The 23046-nt window shown below is 34.7% G+C and overlaps 1 protein-coding gene across 6 annotated transcripts in view; it reads right to left on the reverse strand.

Moving 5' to 3' along the window:
• Positions 1–23046, reverse strand: part of GABRA2 (gamma-aminobutyric acid type A receptor subunit alpha2) — a 129524-nt gene that overhangs the window by 46440 nt on the left and 60038 nt on the right. For all 6 annotated transcript variants that reach the window (XM_084971940.1, XM_013978645.3, XM_021101165.2 and 3 more), the window contains 4 exons: positions 15045–15265; positions 13071–13153; positions 8251–8394; positions 7063–7215 (listed from right to left, as the gene is read on the reverse strand). In XM_084971940.1, the coding sequence (XP_084828066.1) occupies positions 7063–7215; positions 8251–8394; positions 13071–13153; positions 15045–15265 (601 nt within the window). The remainder of the gene's footprint in view (positions 1–7062; positions 7216–8250; positions 8395–13070; positions 13154–15044; positions 15266–23046) is intronic.

Consider the following 23046-nt stretch of genomic DNA (forward strand, 5'->3'; position numbering starts at 1 on the left):
CTGGATTGCTGCACAGATATGTCTTTAGAAGTTCATAGAGTTCAAAACTCCCGAACTGTGCCATCCTGGGATATCCAACCTAAAGTAAAACAAGATCTGACCACTCTTTACATATTTTATGATATGAAGAAGAGCATTAAGTATTCAATAATAAGTAGTAATAATAATTTCAGATGATTACATAGCATTTACTACATGTCAGAACTGTTTTGTGTTCCATGGGTCTATGAATATGTGTGTGTGTACTGATTCCCTGAACTACCTCGAAGCAATAGTATAATTCGAGTTTTGCAGAATGATGAAACTAAAGTACAAGGAGGTTAAAAAAACTTTCTGTAGCTCACCTATTCTGAATAATAGTAGAGCCAGACTTTGAACCAAGATACAAACATACCTTGGAGATATTGCAGGTTCAGTTCCAGACCATCGCAATAAAGTGAGTGTCACAGAATACAGAGTAAAGCAAGTCAGGCAGAAATTCTGATTTCCCGATATATATAAAAGTTATGTTTACATTATACTGTAGTCTATTAAGTGAGCAATGGTATCATCTCTTATAAAAGGTGCATACTTTAATTTAAAAATACTTTATTGCTAAAAAATTATAAGCATCATCTGAGCCCTCAACGAGTCACAACCTTTTTACAAAAGTGACATCAATGATCAATGATCACAGATCACTGTAACAAATATAGTAATAATAAAGAAGTTTGAAATATGGTGAGAATTACCAAAATATGTCACAGAGACATGAAGTGAGCAAATGCTGTTGGATAAAATGTCACTGATAGACTTGCTTGATGCAGGGTTGCCACAAACCTTCAATTTGTAAAAAATGCAACAAACTGCGAAGTGCAATAAAGTGAAACACAGTAAAATGAGGTATGTCTGTGCTCTGGGTCCGGAATATGTACTCTTAATCATTTCATGACCTTCATAGCAAATGACTTTTTTTTTTCTTTTTTTTTCCTCTATTTTTCTTATTGTAGCAGAAATCATTAGCTGTTAATTCAATATTTAGTCAATCCATAACATTAGAATGCTGAGTTTATTCAGGGTGGCAACTTCTCAGACTCTCCAGCTATGAGACCAAGTTAGGCTAATAATACATAATTAGAGATTATTTGAAGGGTCTTCGGGGAAAGCTCATTAATGGTAAACGGAGCTGGAAGGAGTCTTTTGTCCTTTTCCTTTACTATTTCCTGTTTCCTGTATATGGAAGTGATGGCTGGAGCACTGACAGACAAACATACATCCTAACAGATGCTTCTCATTTGGTTTTAGTTTTTAATAGGAAAAGCCCTCCCTATTCTGTACTGAATATAATGTTAAGACAAAGATCCCAGGACATATTTCTTATACGTAAACATATTCATATAATCATATGTTCATGTATAAACTTATAGTCATATATTCATAAACTTATTCATAAATTTGAAAAATGATTTGGCTTCAAATATACACACTGTAATTGGCAAACTCATTATGGTTACATCTTACTCATATGAAGTTCTGAAGGATGTTAAGCAACTGAAAAGAACAGAAGCCACAGTTTTACAGAATAAATGATATGTTTATAGAAAAACAAAGTGAGATTTTTACATTGCGAATGCATTGTTTAGTGACAAGAGCCTTGAAAGCACAAAACCTGAGGTTTAAGGTTCAAAGTTTCCCCAGTGCTTTCTTGTAGGATTGGCAACAGAGAGCAACTACCTCATCATGAAGGGAGTTTTGTTTGGTTTTTGTCCAAGCATCTAGAATCATGCGATAAATAGGTGCTCAATAAATATGCACTGGTGTTGAAGAGACTTGGCATAAGCACTCAGAGAAAGTCAAAGGGGACTTTTATCATCTGTCATTGTAAGATACGTGGGCAGCCCCTTTGAAGAAATATCTTTGAAAAATATTGAGCTGCCTCTCCAACCACAAAATAAATGCAGTATACAAAACACCAAATACATAAAACCCAATACAATGGAGCAAATTCTCTAACATCAAAGGGGTGCACATTCTATTTTCAACTCCTCTGCCAGCTGTCTTGTTTGCTCTGTTCTTATTCTATTCACAGCATGAAGCCAGACCTCAAACGTTGAAAAATTTGACATCTATCTCCCAGGGCATATTAATTTCTTAACTGTAATAGCTGGGTCTTTTGTTTGTTTTTTACTTGAGGGTTTACCCACCACAGAAAGCCTCCAAGGCAGGAGGAGAGCAGATGATTTAATGCTATCTCACCAGCTTGTGACCTTGACTGGGGATTCAGGGAGAGAAGTTTGGGAAGAGTAGACACTTTGTTTAGGTAACTGCTATATATCAGTCAGATGATGATGTTCAAACTCAAAAGGAGGCAGAAAATAGTGAAGAACAGAATGAGAAAAAGAGGCTGGAAGGTTTCTAGTCTCACTCCGGACAAGACAGATTATTATCTTGTACTTGCACACACATTCACATACACTTCCATGGAATTATATTTATTACAATGTTTAACTTGTAGAGATAATACTAAGATGCTTGTATCACCTAACAGTTCATATTTACATGAAAATACATACTGTATATATAACATATAAAATTTACACATTTAAATACAACCTGGATTTTTAACTTTATATATGTTGTTTTTCTAATCAATTTTTAAAATTTTTGTACATTTATTATAGTTGAACATAGCAGCCTTGATACTAACACATTCCGTTGATTCAGAATTAAATATTTATTCATCTATTTATCTCTCTTCTATACTTAGGGTATTCTTCTATTGAATTTTTAACATATTCATCTATGCTATGAAATCTGTCTTTATTTACCTCAAAGCAATATTTTATTTTCTGTACAACCTTTATTAAAAAATACTTCATTATACAATTGTATCTTATATGCTATGTATTTATATATAAATTTATATCTTTCTGGAATATCAACTCTGTCCTAATCACTTCCTTTCTGTTTTTAATTATGTAATTTCCCCTAAAACTTTATTTTCTGCATTATTTGTGCTCTGAAAATCATGTAACCTTATTTTTCAAGCCATGTGAATGGAAATTTTCTCATATTTTTAGCCACATCATTTTTTTCCCTTTAATTCAATAATTGGCAAATTTTGAAATAGGTATCTAAAAGATTCCTAAATCCTAGAAAATCCTTGGTGTGCTCACTCCAAGCTGCTTTTTTTCAACTCATGACTTAAAAATGATTTTATGGGGATGAAATTCAAATAACGTACAATTAATCACTTTAAAGTGTAAAATTCAGTGGCATTTATGCATTCACAATGCTCTGCAACCACCATCCCTCTCTAATTCCAAAACTTTATCATTCTAGAACACCCTGTTCTTACTACATAATCACTTCCCATTTTCCCCTGCATCTATCCACTGGCAACCAGTGGAGTTGCAGCTGAGGCCTAAACTGCTTTCTGTCTCTATGGCTTTGCCTATTCTGGACAATTCATATGAAAGGAATCATATAATATGTGGCCCTTTTCATCTACCTTCTTTCACTTAGCATGTTTTTGAGATTCATGCACATTGCAGCCTGTTATCAGTATTTATCCATTCCATGGATGAATCACATTCTACTGTAAATATATATGGCATTTTGGTTATCCATTCATCTACAGAAGGACATTTGGGTTGTTTCAATCTATTGACTATTAGGAATGATGCTGCTGTAAACACTTGCATACAAGTTTCTGTGTAAACCTATGTTTTCATTAATCTTAGGTAATACCTAGAGGTGGAAATCTTGGATCATATGGTAATTCTATGTTTAACTTTTTGAGGAACTGCTGAACTGTGGTCCACAGAGGCTATACCATTTACATTCACCCAGCAATAAATAAGGACTTCTATTTTTACGTATTCTCACCAACACTTACATTCTTTTGTTCTGTTTTCTTTTTTAATTATTATGGCCATACTAGTGTGTGTAAAATGTACTTTACTGTGGTTTTGATTTGCATTTCCTTAATGTACAATGAGGGACATGATTTATTGTGCTTGTTTGCCACTTGTATATTTTCTTTAGAAAAAAAAGTCCATTCAAGAGCTTTGTCCTTTTTTTTTTTTTTTTTTTTTTTAATGGCCACACTGCAGCATATGGAAGTCTCTGGGCTAGGTAGGAGTCAAATCAGAGTTGCAGCTGAGGCCTACACCACAGTTATAGCAATATCAGATCTTAGCACCATCTGCAACCTATGCTGCAGCTTGTGGCAACACTGGATCCTTAACCCACTGAGTGAAGCCACAAATTAAACCCTTATCCTCACAGACGATATGTCAGGTTCTTAACCTGCTGAGCCACAAAGGGAATTCTATCTTTACCCATTTTTAAAATCATGTTTTTGGTCTTCTTATTTTGGAGTTATAAGAGTTCTTTCTTTCTTTATTCAAAGTATTAAACCCTTATATAATTTACAAATATTTTCTCCCATATGTAAGCTGTCTCTTCACATTATTGATAATGTACTTTGAGATACAGGAGTTTTCAATTTCAATGAAATCCATTTTTTTTGTTACACTTTTGATGTCAAATCTAAGAATCCATTGCCAGGAGTTCCTGCTGTGGCACAGTGGGATAAGAATCTGACTGCAGTGGCTCAGATCACTGCAGAGGTACAGGTTTAATCTCTGGCCTCGCACAGTAAGTTAAAGGATCTGGCATTGCTGCAGTTATAAGATAGGTGGCAGCTGCGGCGGCTTGGATTCCATCCCTGGTCCAGGAACTTCCGTATACTGTGGATGTGGCCATTAAAAAAAAAAAAAAAAAAAAAAAAGAATCCATTGCTAGATCCAAAGTCAAGATTTATCTTATATTTTCTTCTAATAGTTTTAAAGTTCTAGATTTTATATTAATGTTTTGTATTCATTTGAGTTAACTATTGTTCTGGAGTAAAGCAGGGGTCCAACTTCATTCCCTTGCATGTGGTGATCAGTTATCTAGCTATTCCAGTGCCATTGGTGAGGAGACTGTTATTTCCCCCACAGAATGATCTTGCCACCGTTGTGGAAAACCATTGGCCATAGGCATTTGAGTCTGTTTATGGACTCTCAATTTTATTCCATTGGTCTATATCTCTATCCTTATGCCACTACCAAACTGTTTTATTTGTTATTGGTTTTGGTATTTTTGTTTGTTTTTTTGTTTTGTTTCGGTTTTTTTTTTTTTTTTTTTTTTTTGCTTTTTAGGGCCACGCCCCCAGCATATGGAGGTTCCCAGGCTAGGGGTCTAATTGGAATTACAGCTGCTAGCCTATGCCACAGCCACAGCAATGCCAGATCCAAGCCACATCTGTGGCCTATACCACAGCTCACAGCAATGCCTCTTCCTTAACCCACTGAGCAAGGCCCAGGATCACACCCACAACCTCATGTTTCCTAGTCAGATTCATTTCCACTGCTCCACGATGGGAACTCCACTACCATACTGTTTTGATTAATGCAGCTTTGTACTAGGTTTTGAAGCTAGGAAATGTGAGTCCAGAAACTGCTTTTTCTTTTTCACTATTGTTTTGGCAATTTGGAGCCCCTTGCATTTTCATATGAATTTGAGGATTAGTTTTGCCATTTCTGAAGAAAAAAAGCCATTGGATTTTTACAAGTATGGAACTGAATCTAGAGATAACTTTGGGGTTTATTCCTATTTAACAGTATTATCTTCAAATCAAAAAACCTGAGATGTCTTTCCATTTAATTAGGTCTTTAATTTCTCTCAGCAAAGTCTTATAGTTTTCGGTGGACAAGTCTTTCATCTATTTGGTCAAATTTATTAGGAACAAATTTGGTATGTTATTATTTTAGATGCTATTATAAATGAAATTATTTTCTTAATTTCCTTTTGAGTTCTTCATTGCTGGTACTGAGAATAAAACTGAATTTTCTCCATTGATAATAAGAATTGCTAACAGTATTATTGCACATATTAAATGCTAGGCATTGTTCTAAGAGCTTTACACGTATCTGTAGCCTCAAAACATTATACTCTATAAAGTAAAGGTACATTATATTAACATGGCCTACAAGGCCCTTTTCATATAGGCCTCAAACTATATTTTTACTTGTATGTGTATCCACTGACACTGAAATAGCTCATTGTCACTGAGTATACCTCATTTTTTTCATCCTTCAATGTCATTGCACACTTTATCCTTTTTGGCTAGAATTCTTGTCCCATCTCATCTGTTTGGAAAACTCCTATGTGTCCCTCAAGACTTAGTTCAAATGTTAACTCAGTGACTTCTTTCTCTTAGAAAGGATCCATGCTTGCTATCTTTTTTAATGGCCTGTACATGTCTCTTTTATACTGTTTTCATCTTTTTTACCATTATCTTTCCTGCTTATTCTGGTGCCTTCCACTGTACAGGGCTGACTGAATACAGGGACTATATTTTATATGTTTTTGCAGCTTTAGGGCCTGATGTATTACCTGACAGAGTAGATCCCCGATAAAGTTTTCATAAACAAATGAGTGGACCAAGTACAAAAAGGTGATCTACTTTGTCACCAAATGTGCACATGTATCCAAAAAGCAGTAGCCAAATTCCCTGGCATGGTTTAAAATCAAGAAAATTAACTTTGATATTAAACATACTGTTGGAGTGAATGAGGGGGTCTCTTTCGCTTCTTCCCTTCCTCCCTCCCTCTCTCTCACTTAAAGTACTAAGATCATCTTTGTTCATCTAAAAACCTAACCAAAAAAAAAAAAAAGGAAAGAAAAAGAAAGATAGAAAGCTTAGAAATATGGCACAGTTGTATTTTACATTAAAACCTCTAAGCATATTCTCCTTATACTAACATGGAAAGAAATACTGAAAAGCAAAATGACTTAATAGAAAGAAGATAATATATTCAGAAAATCTGAGTGCTGTTTATATTTTATTAATAGTGTGACACTGACTCTGTATTTTAGTTCTCTGAGCCTGTTTCCTCATCTATAAGGTGCAGCCAATACTCCCTACTCCACACACCACAAGTTGTTGGGGTGAGGATTAAGAGACACCATGTTTTGGAAGTGTGCTCTGGAACAAAATGTGCTGTACAGCAAAGTGGGTAGTTATTCACTCACCAAACACAGTTCTTGCAGGCACAGATTCTCTGTTAAGCCAGAATGACACTTGGGAGAGAATGACAGTCATGATGCAAGGCAGATATGTCTGAATCACAAAATACCCAATTTTTCTTTTCAAGTGGAAATGAGCTGTCATTACGGTATATTCACCTAGAGGAAAAATTTAAGAAGCTTAAGAAACTGTAGTAGTCAATAGTTTGAACATTTTGGAAATGGAAGGGATTAGAGAAAAAACAGTCCCTGATTCAAAAAAGGAAAGAATCTGTCCCATATATGACATGGAAAGTATAGAGCATTTAAATGCCCATTTAGCATAGCAAGAGTATTTAAAAGAAAATTTTTAAATGTCCAAGAAATTAGCACTGCACGTGTATGGCATGGTATTTGTTTTTCTCTCTAGGTCATGCTTACAGACTAATGGGGTAGAGGGTTCATAACTACTGTCTGGCATAGATCATCTTCCCCGCTTAGGTCCTCACCCCCGCTGGTACCAACCTCAAGCCTCTGCATTGATTATTTCCAGTCCAGTCTTCTCTGGCTCTTTTAAGTGGTGATCTCTGGCCACACCTCCAAGACAGATCTTCTGGCCCAGATTTTCTACTTTTGATCCTGCCACCAAGTCTGAATCTCTGTGTTATATGTCTGGGCTAATACACTAGGATCGGTTCCATCTGATCTTCATAGCTACCTTCATTTCTGCTCTCTGGGTTCACATCTGCCAGCTGGGAGATTAGTTCATATGGCTGCGTTTTCTTAGATCAGTGGAGCCCTTAGAAAGGGCTTCAGCTTTCCCACAAAGGCCAGTAGTAATTACCCATAGTCAAGAGTTAAATAGTCATAACTTATCCAGAATAGCAGAAAAAGAATTAGAAAATGAGGGAAATTGTAACACTGTTTGAAGGTAATATTAGCTTGTCTCAAAAGGTAAGCACGTTTTGAATAGGCAGCATATTTTAAAGCAGTTGTTTTAAACTTAAATGCACACCTTAGAATCTCCTTGAAATATTGTTAAAATGCAGATCTTGACTTAGTAAGGAGTGAGGCCTGAGATTCTGAATTTCTAAAAAGCTCCCAAGCACTGTCTATGCTGCTAGTTCTTAGACATAAGAGCAAAAAGTTTTAAGCAAACTGACCCATTTCCAATGACTTTAACCCATTACATTTCTTTAGAGTCATTTTACTAACCTGTACTGGATTTAATTGTCTCCTTCCCAATTGATTGGCCCAGCAGATCGTACTGATTTAACCTAGAGCCATCAGGAGCAACTTGCACAGAATCAGATGCATTGTATGTCCAAATATAAGTAACCTCTGAGGTTGTATATGCATCTGTAGGAAATCAGGAAAAAAAAATATTTTAAGCATTTCAGTAAAACCATCAAGAACATGCAATATCAAAGGCTGTATATTTCATAGAATCATTGCTTTCTATAAAAATTGCTATGTACAGATTTTTTAAGGCAAAAAGTGTCTTTGAAATTTACAACTTCAATATGAAGGATGGGAAGCAAACCAAGAGAGACAATCAGGATATAAGAGTATTTTCACTGCAACCACTTTGAGGGACGAAGAGTGAATTTCTCTTTAAGAACTGGCAAATTCACTGGGCCCTGAGATGGCCCTCTGTAGTACCCAAGGTAGTAGAGGAAGGCATTGCAGTGAACAATTTATGAATGTCCAAAGCCCATTTAACCAGTTAATATAGAAATAGAAATTGCTCATGAATTAATGATCATATCCCAAAATGGCATTGCTCATAATGTGAGAAAAATGATGACATATATGGTATTTATTTTTTATATAATGATTTTTTATCTTTTTCCATTATAATGGTATTTATTTAAGTATTATTTTTGTAATTAGTTTTGCAGGTTTTTCTTCAAAGCCTTTACCTAGTTAAGAATTAAATGACTTAGCTATAATGATGCAATTCATTTCATTAGAAGAATTAGAATTTTGCAGAATATGTAAAATAACTCAGAATGTTATAGTTTCATACGTTGAAAACATTTTCTAAAACCTGTTCATTTTAAAATTAATTAATGCACACAGATCTCACTGGACTATACATCCATAGCATCCTAATTAAGCTAAGGATTGGCAGGAGGAGACAAATCACATATGGACCAAGTATAATTTTCTGATGTATTTGGCCAAGGACACAGAACTCAGCAGAAGCGAGTGATTCTAAAGCTGGAAGGCAGGCAGCATATCTTGTCTCAGCATTTCTCTGGCCCTGGCATTTCCCTTGAGCTGGAATGTCCTGAGGGGGCACAGCTGACCTCTTCATGCAGGCAGTCTCTCCACAGTTGAATAAACAGACAATTCTGGCTCTACTACTGACCTCTACAAGAACTTCTGTGTACTTCTGTTCATGGAATGTTTAGCAATATTAGTTACTCCTAGTCCTTGAGCAAAACTCAGCATCACAGTTGTGTTTTCAATTGAGGGAGAGAAAGAACCAGTTGTCTCCAGCAATATCTGTCTCTAGCTCACCCTTCAGGATACTGAAAAGCTCATTGCCTGCCATCTCAGTTGTTCTGGGGTGTCCTGGTACTCACCTTGATCCAAAATGTGTGATAACAAATTCATTCCCACGTAAGCATTAGTAACCATAAAGTAAATGTTTCTGAGTCTGTGTCTTATTCACTGTGTGTTTTTGGTTTTGTTTTTGTTTTTTTCTAGTTGCTGTTCTTTGCTTTGTTTGTCATGAACATGCACTACAACAGTGACAACTCAGGATCGTTAACTGCTAGGTCACCAGGGAGTGCCTCACTGTGTGGTCTTTCAATGGCATGCTATGGTGTTGTTTGGTTTTCTGAATGTCACTGGTAAATGCTGATATCAGTGAAATACATGTATTCACCTACATCCACAAGTAAATTATGTGAAACAATTTTTGCATAGGATTCTAAAAAATATATATCATTACATATGAATATATTTTAATAGCAGATATATTCATATAGTTTGTATATGAATGAATTCCAGTTACCCTAAGGTCTAAATGTTTATTAATTGATTTCAATTAATCATTGATGATTCTGCTGTTGTGAATAAGTGACATTGGTAATGTGTCTAACTAGCAATCCATTTGCAGATCATCAAGGGGTTGTTTTGTTTTCCCTGTGAGTACATACCATGGCCTTCTCTTCAATAAAATTTCAGATGACATGGAATTTAACAAATTAGGACATCACATGCTCCACTTTATATCAGAAGGCCTCACAAGACTCAGTAGTTGTGAATCGTAAGAGATTATGAGGTTTTATTTTAAGAGAGTATAATCATGCTTTTGAATTTTGATGTTTACTCTTAAATATAAATAATACAACATGAAACTCTACAGACATGGTGATAGTTTTCAGAAACTAATGAGACTGATGGGAGGGACTCTATCTTTCTGATATCTATACTTCTCACACCTGGTACAGGTGCCTATTACAAAGAAAACATTCTCAGTTCATTCTTGTTAGATGAATCAATAAACTCATACTATTTTAATTCTGTTATTTACTGTTATAGGAGATAGAAATCTAGATAGGTGCCAGGTATATGTTAAAGGAAATGATTGACCCTTCCCATGTCTTTTATGTAAAAGCAATTCTTTCATTTCATTTGTTAGGCAGGAATATGTTTTGTTAGATTTGGAGTCTGGTGAGAGAAGAGAGAGCAGAACTTTATGCAATGCAGATTAGAGGTACTTCCTTGCCCAGCAACACACATATAAATTAGGAGATCATTGCAGTGTTTTTCAGTGAAGCATAAAAGGACAAAAAGACAAATTTCATTATAAATTCCATATCTAGGTTAGGTTTCCATTAAATAATTTTAGTTAATTTTGCTCGATAACCATTTTGTGCCCTAATCTGCTTGAGACAGCAAATGCATATTGACTGATTCTTAATATTTGATAACCAAAAATATCCCCAAATCATTTTTAATTATTAATTTTTATCCAAAATTATTTTTACAACTTCTTAGGGGATAATGCCCAGAATACTCTTAGATTTTGATCCAGGAAGTTGTAAGTCAAATAAAACCACAAGGAATTATAAAATGGATTAAGGATTATAAGAGGCCATAGGAATAAAGCAAAACAAAACTGAATTCAAAATTTTAAATTAATAGAGAAGGTGCTTCTTTTATTTAAGGACAATGATAAAGTTCCAGAAATTTCATCATTTGAAGAGAGACAATGGAACCTTTTCAACTAGAGAACAGTAAATGACTGGAAGAAAAAGCCATGGCTGCTTCTGCCAAAATTTGTTATGCCAACATTTTAAGGTTTAGTTTGGTTAGGCTATCCTCCATGACAGTGTTCATCCTATCATCACTTATCAATCAAGTACCTCCTATTGGCCAGGATAAATCAAAGAATATGCAAATGTTTACCCAATGTGTCAGATAATAAACACAGAAAAAAACAAAAACAATTTCTTTAACAAAAAATACTTAACAAAAATTTTGTATGTTGCCTGTATTGCTTCTAGATACAAAAAGCCATATGCTCAAGTACACAATTTTATACTACTCTGAAGATGCATTATAAGGAATTTTAAAATTTCATTTAAAATTGTTTCAGGGGTATTTATTTCATACTCAGAACTGAGACATCACATTGTTTACATCTGGTGTCTTAATGGCACTAACTTGTCCACTAAAAAACACCTTCCCTTCTTAGACCATTACTGCATCTTGAATAAAGCCTTTCTTTGGTATCAAGGCTTTTCAGTTTTCTATTTAATGCCATTTATGCAATGCAAATGAGTTTTTCTCTGCTGCATCTGCTGTAATTTTTTCAGCATCATGTTTACTTTGTATAACGTGATTGACTATCTTAAATAATTTTTGAAGAAATGGCAGCATTGAAGTAATAGTTTCCATGACAATAAAAAAGTCTTTGTAGTTAGACAAAGAGGAGATTCTCAAAGAAAATTGAGAGCTGACACCTTTTGTAAGAATGAACAGAACAAACAAGATTGAACTTCTCATTCCACAAAACCATGGTCATCAAAATAATTAGAGGGTTTTGCATTCATATTACCCGTCATTCTTCCCTTTTTTTTCACTTGATACATTCTGTGGGGAGAAGGCACATTATTCAGTCATACATAGTTTTTAATCAGGTGAGAGAACTGCATTTCTATTCAAGAGAATGAAAAGTCAAATGCTGCCCAGAATGGACAAAGATGGAGGTGCCAGAGAGAGCAAGGTTTCTGAAAAGGTCAGGCTATGGGCCAGGCTCACAAAGAGAGAAGCTGCTTAGCAGTGTCTGTGAATTTATCCTGAATCTGCCCTGAATGCCTTGCGGGCCTAAGGAAATGATTTGACCTTCCATCTTTTCAATTATTCTGGGAGAGTGAATGCTTCTGCTTGACATACAAGATATAACCTCAGTGACCTAGAATGACCAAATGCACAGAGCCTTTTCTGAAATATTTTATGTACACAAAAGTGCCCACATGTAGGAATCCAGCTCCACCATCTCCTTCAAATTTGTTTTAGGAAAAAAATATTCTTTCTAATATTAGAAAGTTGAAAAATAATTACAGAGATCCAGCTTCTGTTCCTGCCATTTACAATAAGCTGATCACTACTGTGATAAAATATAGAATCTATCCTTTACATTTCATTCTTGCTTGAAAAAAAGCCTTTATTTTGCCTTTTTTATGTTCTAGCATTTGGAGAAGAAAGTAAATGACATAGTCCTGACCTTCAAGGAGCTCACAGTCTACTTTTTCACATGTTTAAAAATTAAAAGCACAGGATGTTCTTTATTAGCAGTAAATGACAATTAAACATGATAACTGAAATATAATGATACTTGAGAGTACAATAGGATGAGCCAATTGATTTCTTGAGGGAAATCAGTATGTTTTTTATTTCTGCATCTTATTAGGCAAGTATTAACCATCCATCATATGAGAAGAAAATACCATTAAGTTGTGCTGCCTTCTTTGATTTTATTGACCCCAAACATGTCCTTTCATCCCCATACTTACAGCTGCCAAATTTCAGAGGACACGAGTGAGCATCCATTGGAAAATCCTCCAGGTGCATTGGACATTCAGCTTGAACTGTAAGCCTAAAAGTCAAAATTCCACTCTTTGTTTAAGTAAATTGGCAAGTCAAGACAAACCACTCCTTATTGTTGTCAACAGAATTAACGATGAGGTAAGACCTTCATTACATTATCAGATTAGGCTAATTCACACTTAAATATGCTTTTGTTCTTTCAACATTTAGGCAATCCTTCAGAAGACAACAGCATGTACAAAATCTGAGCTCAAGTAACACTATTTATTTAAAAATATACTTTACTTAAGCATTTTGTACGCTCTGGTTAGTTAAGAAGGTATGTACATGTTTTTGAAGGTTATTTTCCCATTAACTTCAGCGTTAATGTTTGAAAACTTAATGAAAAATATTATCCTAAAAAGAATGTTATTTTTTTACAACATCCTGTCAACAACCATATAGCAAACAAAACAATACAAGAATTCAGTTGGCTCAGATGAGCTCCCTTCAAAAATATGTAAATTGTAAAGGAGTCATATACTGTATATAGATGCATATATATACACATATATACATATGTTTATGTATATACACAGATACATGTATAGATATATCCCCTAGAGATACCTTGTTGAGACTATTGATCAAATTATGGACACAAGTTATGAATGTTAAAGTATCTACATGATGCTTTTTTTGTATCTACCTGATCACATAAAGAGTAATCATAGCAAATTTGCTACAAAGAAAATTATCAATTATTCCATTTCACACAAAGGTGAAGTATATAAAACAGGTACTAAGTTGAACTTATAGAAGAATCGCTTATGATGAGCAAAACAAATGTGACTAACAATTTAATTTCAGTTTATATACTTCAAAGAAAGTATTTAAGTAGAACCCTACATATTTTCCCAAACATCCAAACATCCAAATGTGGGTGTATTCTCTGCCCACATTTTGTTGAAACCCCAAATTTGCAATCATTGTCTTCATTCAGAGAGATAATCAACATGTAAAATCAAGGGGGTACAGCATCTGTATTGCAAGTTTCTGAGAGAGAGGCACAAAGAATAGCTAACTTCCATTTTAGGTGATATTTTTTTTAGTAATGAGAAATTAAAAGAGTTTTTACTTAAAGACCAGGGCTGTATAATTGTCCTTTCTTAGATAAATTTTACAATTAAAATCTACTACACAGCGCTTAATATGAAATAATAATACATCAAATACCTGGAATACACATGTCTATATATAATTCTGAAGAAAGTTATTTATGCTTTAAAGTCTTTATCAAACATTTACAATTTAGATTATACACCATTTTATCAGACTTTTGATTGTTTTTTTTGTTACACAGTATAAGTAACTTATTTTAAAAGGTTAATTCATGAGAAGGGTTAAATGGAATTGCTGTTAGAGTCATCAAATATCTATTTCTTTACATAATTTTTTAAGGCTGAGTCATATGAATTTTTGTTACATGGCAAGTCTGAGGTTATAAAATTATTTTTTTCCTCTAGAGCAACTTCATAAGGAGGATAAAAATATTTAATTAAGCGAAACTTGCTTAAAAATCATTTAAAATTTTGATGGGATATTTGACAAGATATTAAAAATAAAATTACATCCTGGTATAAAGAAAAAATTAAATCATACATACTATTAAAATTGTACTTAACTAAAGTATAATATGAAAAGCAAATAGCAAAAAGATCAATTCTTAACAGCTAAAGCAGTTTTCAAGTTTTAACACATTAAAATGAGATTCAAATCATAAATACTATGTTAGCTTTATTTTTTCATATCCAAGCATTTACAAAGCATATTATGGTTACCTTAATAATTTGTTGTGAAAATGTTCATCTTGCTAATACTTGACACCTAGCTTGGCTAGTTATAGTTGGTACATAGATTTTTCAGTATTTAAAGGCAACATATCAACCCTAAAAACATACCTCATTGTATACAGCAGAGTCCCATCATCCTGGATTCGAAGAAGCTTATTTGGCATTGTCATATTATGAGCTACTGATTTTTTCCCATTGTGGAAGAAGGTATCTGGAGTCCAGATTTTGCTGGCCATTAAATTGTTAAGTCGAAGGATATTCATAGGACCTTTAAATTTTAACCTTTCATCTTTCCATTTTTGTCGAAAGAAAACATCTATTGTATATTCCTAAAACATAAACCAGGATTCTTTTGAAAATATTGATTTAGATACAAGGACACCATAAAATTCCAAAAAAAATAATAACATAAATAATATAAATAACGTAAATAGTTTAAAAAGAGAAAGCTATTTTGAGAAGTGAATTTTGAAAGAGCATTCCTTATCAATAAAGATTGCCACTTACACAATGAACTACATATTATTACGAAAAAAATAATAAATTGACTTTCTCTGGACTCTTTCAATGGACAAGGTCTTAGTCAAACTGCTTCACTGCATCATGTGGTTTAGAACCAAGCTTGGGCAGTATCTAGGTGGACTGTCCTAAATCATTTACCCCAAGACTCAATAAGCAGGAAGCCTAATTCTTAATAGAAAAAGAGAAAGAAAAGAAAGACAGAGAGGAGCTCCCATCTTGGCTCAACAGAAACAAATCTGACTAGTATCCATGAAGACGCAGGTTTGCTCCCTGGCCTCGCTCAGTGGAATAAGGATCTGGCATTGCCGTGAGGCTGTGGTGTAGGTCACAGATGCACCTCGGATCTGGCATTGCTGTGGCTGTGGCATAGGCCAGTGACGGCAGCTCCTATTGACCCCTGGCCTAGGAACACCTCCATATGCCGTGGGTGCGGCCCTAAAAAAAAGTGAGAAAGGGAAAGAATCTATATGACTTCTCTTGTTGCCAAAGAAACTATAAAATATTTATTTTTTAATCCTAAAAAAATGATAGATATCATATTGCTAATAAGAATGTATTCAGGAATGATGATTTCAGTAAAGTCTACTTTATGAAATTAGCTGTAATGAAAATACCTCGACAAGGTATTAGAATATTTAAAATATGACTATTTTGCAAATAAACACCTTCCAGTTAAAATGTACATTTAAATATTCCTACAGACCACCTAGTGATCAATTCCCTATTATCATCCTACAGTACTTTAAGTTGGTTTAGTCAATGTCTCTTTCTCTCTCTCACTCTCTAGCTCTCTTTTTCATTCCCCACATCCTTTCTTTTCTCTTTCTCTGTCTTTCTCTCTTAGGATAAGAGAACACATGCATTTTATTTTATGTATTTTTATCTCTTTTGTCTTTTCTCAGGCCGCAACCACAGCTTATGGAGATTCCCAGGCGAGGGGTCTAATCGGAGCTGTAGTCACCAGCCTACGCCAAAGCCACAGCAATGCCAGATCCGAGCCGCGTCTGTGACCACCACCACAGCTCAGGGCAACGCTGGATCCTTAACCCACTGGGCAAGGCCAGGGATCGAACCCACAACCTCATGGTTCCTAGTCGGATTTGTTAACCACCGTGCCACAACAGGAATGCCAACATATGCATTTTAGATGAGATGCTCAATTCACAATTGTGATCAATACTGACAATTTATTGGATATCAAAATTTTGGTCAATATATGTTTGTGCAAACACTTACATATGAATAACTAAAATGTTCAGTTAAATACCTGAGATTGAAAATTCAGAAACGGTCTTTTTGAGCACAAAGTCATAGTCATCACGTTTGCAAAACAACCAACAAAACTAACAAATGCAATTTCACTCAACTAAAATTATGTTTAAAAAAGACATTAAGAAGGCCACATACTTATGACAATAACAAACTATTTGTATAAATCTTACTCAAGTAAATGAAAGTAAATGATTCCCAGTGTTCACTCAAAAACTGAATGGACAAAGGTAGTAAGTCAGCAACAGGTAATGGCATAGGAACAGGAAGTGAGGAGTGGCTCTGGGCTCCTGATTCTTAGGAGAAAATATTATCATCTAATCTGCCCTCACTCTCTGTGGTTTAGTCATTTTTTAAACCCAATTCTATATTAATAACTCAATTTAAATAAAAACTAGATTAAGAGACAAGTCTTAGCTATGTGATAAGTTTTTATGCATATGTATGTTTGTTTGTTTGTTTGTTTGTTTGTTTTTAGGGCCACAGCACCTGCAGCATATGGAAGTTCCCAAGCTAGGGGTCAAATCAGAGATGTAGCTGCTAACCTACATGACAGCCACAGCAACACAGAACCTGAGCTGTGTCTGCAACCTATACCACAGCTCACGGCAACACCGGATCCTTAATTCACCGAGCGAGGCCAGGGATCAAACCTGAGTCCTTGTGGATAACTAGTCAGGTTTGTTAACCACTGAGACACGAGGGGAACTCAAGCAAATGTTTCTTTCCAACTGTGATTCCCCCAAATCCAAGCCTGATATGAATACACTGGAAATTTTACCTGTTCAGGCAAAATGAATATATTTCACAACTGTTGATAAAATTTTTTCCATTTCTATGAAACTGTGGGATATCTTATTTTTTTCAGAAGCTATTGCCATAGCAACCATTTCCTATAGAAGCATCACAAAAGTTCCTAAACAGTACACTTAAGGTGAGCTCTTTTTACAAAGTATTTTTAAGAACACTGTTTTTGAGCCTTCCCAGTGTCCCAGGTGTGCCCTGTCACCTTACCCAATGACCTATGCCTTTTTTCCCGCTCCCCACAACTAGGCACATTTATGTTTTGCTCTAAGCAAGTTTAGCAATCTCCATCCTCACCATTCCTCAAGATAAGAGAAAGTCCCCTACCTGCCTGGGTCAAGAACTCTACTCACAGCCAGGCTCCCAGTCTCTTCAACACCTGGATGATACACAATCAGCTATTTGTACAGCTGTACTACTCGTAAAGTTTCCCACCACTGCAAGATCATATACTCCAGTTATACCTTTGTTCCTCTGCCTCCTGACTAGCTAGCAGAGAGTCACAAAAGGCACCATGCCTTTCATTTGTGCATTGTTTTACTCCGTCTTCAGACACAGAAGAGAGCATAAAGAATACTATAAACATTTTGCAGCCAACACCAGCAAGAACCACAAATAGTATTGAAGCATTCTCTGTCCTGTGTATCCCTCCTCAATCACACACCCCTGCTCTATGAGGAAATAATCATCTTGGATTTGATGTCTGTCATTCCCAAACATGGGCTTACATATTTAATATATAAACATGTGTTCTATGTCACATTTTTAACATTTATATGAATGAGATCATACTGTGTATATATTTCTGAGGCTGCTTTTTTCAGTTACATTGTTGAGATTTAGTCATAGCAATATATCTATTACTTTGGTTCATCGTTGGTTCATTTTCATTGCTCCCTAGCATTACCTTGAAAGAGTACTTTACAATATTCCCTCTTTTTCCATACTCTCAAAGGGCTGAATCAGAGCTGCAGCATCCTCATGGATACTAGTCAGGTTTGTAACCTCGTGAGCCACAATGGGAACTCCCTCTATTTCATTCTTGTCACTATTGCAAACAATACTGCTATAAATATTACTATACGATGCTTTTAGGACAAAGGTATAAGAGTTCCTCTATACTAGAGGTTGGCAAACTTCTTCCATCAGGGGCCAGTTAAGTGTTTTAGGCTTTGCTAGGCATGTAGTCAGTATCACAACTACTCAACTCTGCTGTTGTAGTGTGAATGCCCCCACAGATGACACTTAAATGACTCAGAGTGGACATGTTCCCATAAATCTTTGTTTAGAAATAAGGGAAGCCAACAGGATTTGGCCCATGGATCATTTCATGCCCACCACTGCACCAGAATAAACTGACAAGTGGGCTTAGTAAAAAATTTATTTTATGTGCAATCAATAACAAGATATTATCAAAATGAAATGGTAAGAGGTACGTACATTGCAATAAATGATAAGATATTGTCAAATCTCAAAAAAATAACAAGATATTGTCAGGTTGAATCCTAAGAGGTGTGTATATTTATATCCCCACTAATAGTGTATAAACTTTCTTGTTTCTGTACAACTTGGTATAGATAGAATATTTCATTTTAGCCATTGTGATTGGTGTTAAATGGTTCACAGTGCTGCCATTTGATTTTTCTATTAACTCATGAAATTCAACACATTTTCATATGTTTATTAAACACTAGTTTTTTATCGATTGTTCATATCATTTAGTCAATTTCCTTTGGGGTTGTCTTTTTCCCAATGAGTTATAGGAATTCTTTATATTTTCTATATATAAATATTTTAGAAAGTACAGAACTCAATATGAATTATAATAAAGATTACAAAGAATATAAAATATCATATTCTTTTATGTTTCTTTTAAAGATGTCAAAGTTCTGCTTTTAACATTTAAGTCCTGGAATTATTGCATAGAATATGAGAGATACAGAACTGACTTTTTTTTTTTTAATGGAGAGTAAATTCTGATACAATTTATTGACTGGCCCATCTTTCCCCACAGCTCAGCAATGGCATTTCTCTTCTGTGTCTAGTGTTCATATAGCATGGCTCTGTTCTGAGATTTCTTTTCTACCATCTATGTCTGCAACAATTCCAAAGTCATGGTTTCTATAGCTATAAAATAATTATAATTAATAGCATTTTTATTATTGTTCTGTCAAAGACATTTTATACTCTCTCTTATTTTTTCCTTTTGTGGGAGATACTGTGAGGTATGTTTTCATGTTTCCAAATGTACTGGTTTCTTTTATTTATATTTTTGTCAATAATGTTTACTTCTACTGCATTTGTGATAACGGACTATGCTGTGAAGATACCAAAAATTTTCAATTTACTGAAAATATCTTAAGAAAAAATTCTTATTGAATATGACCATTTCCATCTTTTAAGAGTAAGACAACTCGGTCCATTTACATTTAGCATAATTACTAATATATTGGACCTGTCCCCAGGCTATATACTATTTTTAGCAGTGACAGAATGATGAAGATAGATGGGATAACTTATATAGATACAGGAAGAGAATGTTAGAATCTTTACTTTTAGGCAGAACTCTATCCAAATACAAGTAAATGAGGCTTTGCTAATAAATAATATGTGGAATGATATTGGTACTTTCACTATGTCTGTAAGTAGATGAAGGTCATGTATATAAGGCATCCTGTGGGAAAAGAAGAAACCACAACAGGGAATGGTCAAGAGATGCTGAATTAATTTGCTTTCAGTGCCCTATGATTTGTACTCAGGTGAACTTTCAAGTTATAATATCTAGTTTTGATTAGACTAATTCTGGTGAGAATAGACAATTGACTTAAAAATTATTGCTAAATGACACCATGGATTGAAAGAAAACACTGAAAATTATACAAGCACAAGAAAAGGGCATCTCACTTCTATGTCTAATATGAGTTCTTCATAAACCACATAAAGAATGGTGAACTAATCAACTCTAAAAAGAAATGTGGAAAGCAAACGCATAATTTTCAATTAGGCTACATAAAATGTGAGTTTACGACCACTGCGTTTAATGATGAGTTTCATCTGAAGCACACATTGTACCATGAAATATTGGTTAATGATAGCATAAGGACATTGCAAAGAGAAGTTATTTTGAAAACCAAATATCCAGAACACGAAGACAAACATCTAAAATTGGCGGATTTTTTTTTAATTGACATGATGATTCAGTAACCAATAGCCAATGATGCACTTCTTAAATCTAAATTTATATATCTTTTCATCTATGGCTGTAATTAAGATAAGTGTTAATTAAATATTAATAGGAATTTAGAATCATATTTTTGATTGCTTTACTATATTTAAGAAAGACTTTTAAAACAATAAGGGACATTTAAACATATTAATTGCTAAAATATTCTCATGAATATAAATCTTAAGTGGGAGTAAATCTATTTTATTTATGACATAATAATTATTCCTGAAAAAACTGTGTATTTTAATTCAATCTCATTCCAATTTCTAGTTTTGTGCTTCTCTTAAAATACTTCAATATATTACTATAAAAGCATATAGATATAGACATGATACATAAACAAATATATACAGTTGATTCATAGTTTTTGTGATTTTGCTTTCAAGATTAAAATAGCAGGGAAAGAAATCATTCCAATCAAATAATGTTTCTTGCATAGTCACTAAGCTACAGCAAGATTTCCAAACAAATTATTTGCATGTGATACCTTTAACTGCAAATATAATGCACAGTCTCAATATTTGAAAAGAATATTCTTGAAAGGTTTCTTAAACCTCAAGTTTGACATGAGTATATACTAATACAGTAATTACTTGATTCGTGTGTTACAAGAAAATTGCTGGAAAAGTACAAAACAATGCAACTTCATGCAAACCAGACTTAGTCCCATGAACCAAGATTCTAAAAGAAATAAATAATAACCAAGATCAACTACAAAATCACTCAGAGAATACACAAACAACTAAAGAGCAAATTTAGAAATAAATACCCAAAAGTCATAAGGACCTATCAGCATGCTGCTATCCTCTGGCCTGTGTATAGGACACAAGAGACTTTTTAGTTGAAACTGAAGAACTGAAGAGTCCATACATTTTGAGATTTGAAATATTCTTTACAGGAAATTTAATTCAATTTCTCCTTTTCACAGATGGGATTATGGATAAATTTAGTGATTGTCCTGTTTCCAAGCTTGTGAGGGGCAGAAGCTGGAGAAGGATGCAATTTCCAGTCGATGTCTTTAATACCACCAAGTATCATTTCCATAAAATGTATTGCAAACAAGGAAATCACTCTCTGTTGCACAGTTTATTGTCCAAACATGGTTTCAAGAACACACTAACTTAGGGAAGACAGCAGATTTTTTAGCGCCTGGCTACATTGATTATAAGTCAATGCTTGTAGCCAATTTCTGAAGAATTATGTCTGCTCACTAAAATATAACCAAATTGCAGGACTGTTCTTGGACTGATTTCTCATTTTCTTTGATTTACTGAGTGTATTTTATTTTATTTTTTTTGTCCTTTTAGGGCCGCACCCGAGGCATATGAAGGTTCTCAGGGTGGGAGGGTCTAATTGGAGCTGTAGCTGCTAGCCTACGCCATAGCCACAGCAACACCAGATCCACATCTGCGACCTACATCACAGCTCAAGGCAACACCAGATCCTTAACCTACTGAGCAAGGCCAGGGATCAAACCCGCAACCTCGTGGTTCCTAGATGGATTTGTTAACCACTGAGCCACAACGGGAACTCCATACCAAGTGTATTTTAAAGAAACAAAATTTACATCATTATATCCTTTTGCTATTAAAGCCTAGTTTCCTCTGAATAAGTTCTAATCAGTGTGTTTCTTCTATAATGAAGAAAAACATGGTTTATGAAGCAGGTATGGAGCAATTAAAGAACTAGCACACTTAGACTACTACACAAGAATGGTTAGGCCCCCAAATTTTCAACTGATACTCAAAGGACTGTGAACCAGGAATTTAGCCCAGTATTAGCATTGCAAAAATTGCAAAAAGTGAGTCTTAAAAGAAGAGATGAGCAGTGTCAATAAACCCACTTAGTGCAGATCATAAAACCTTATTATGCAAAGAAGCAGACTGCAGAACACCACAGCTACTGCATGTTCAGACCATCATGTAGGCAAGATGCCTGGACTTTCTCTTTGCAACTAGATGCCTGGCAAATTTACAAACAAATTAGAAACTGATATTAAAGATTCAGATTCTAGGAGTTCCCGTTGTGGCTCAGGGAGCTATAAACCCAACTAGTATCCATGAGGATGTGAGTTTGATCCCTAGCCTCACTCAATGGGCTAAGGATCCATCAGGTGTTGCTGTGAACTGTGCCAAAGGTTGCAGATGTGGCTGGGATCTGGCATTGCTGTGGCTGTGGCAGAGGCCAGCAGCTGTAGCTCTGATTCGACCCTTAGCCTGGGAACTTCCATATGCTGCAGGTGTGGCCCTAAAAGGCAAAAAAAAAAAAAAAAAAAGATTCAGATTCTAA

Source organism: Sus scrofa, chromosome 8, assembly GCF_054392235.1.
Source record: "Sus scrofa isolate SSC_HxYL_T2T_F1_AM1 chromosome 8, Sscrofa_HxYL_maternal_Yorkshire_Landrace_v2.0, whole genome shotgun sequence".
Lineage (NCBI taxonomy): Eukaryota > Metazoa > Chordata > Mammalia > Artiodactyla > Suidae > Sus > Sus scrofa.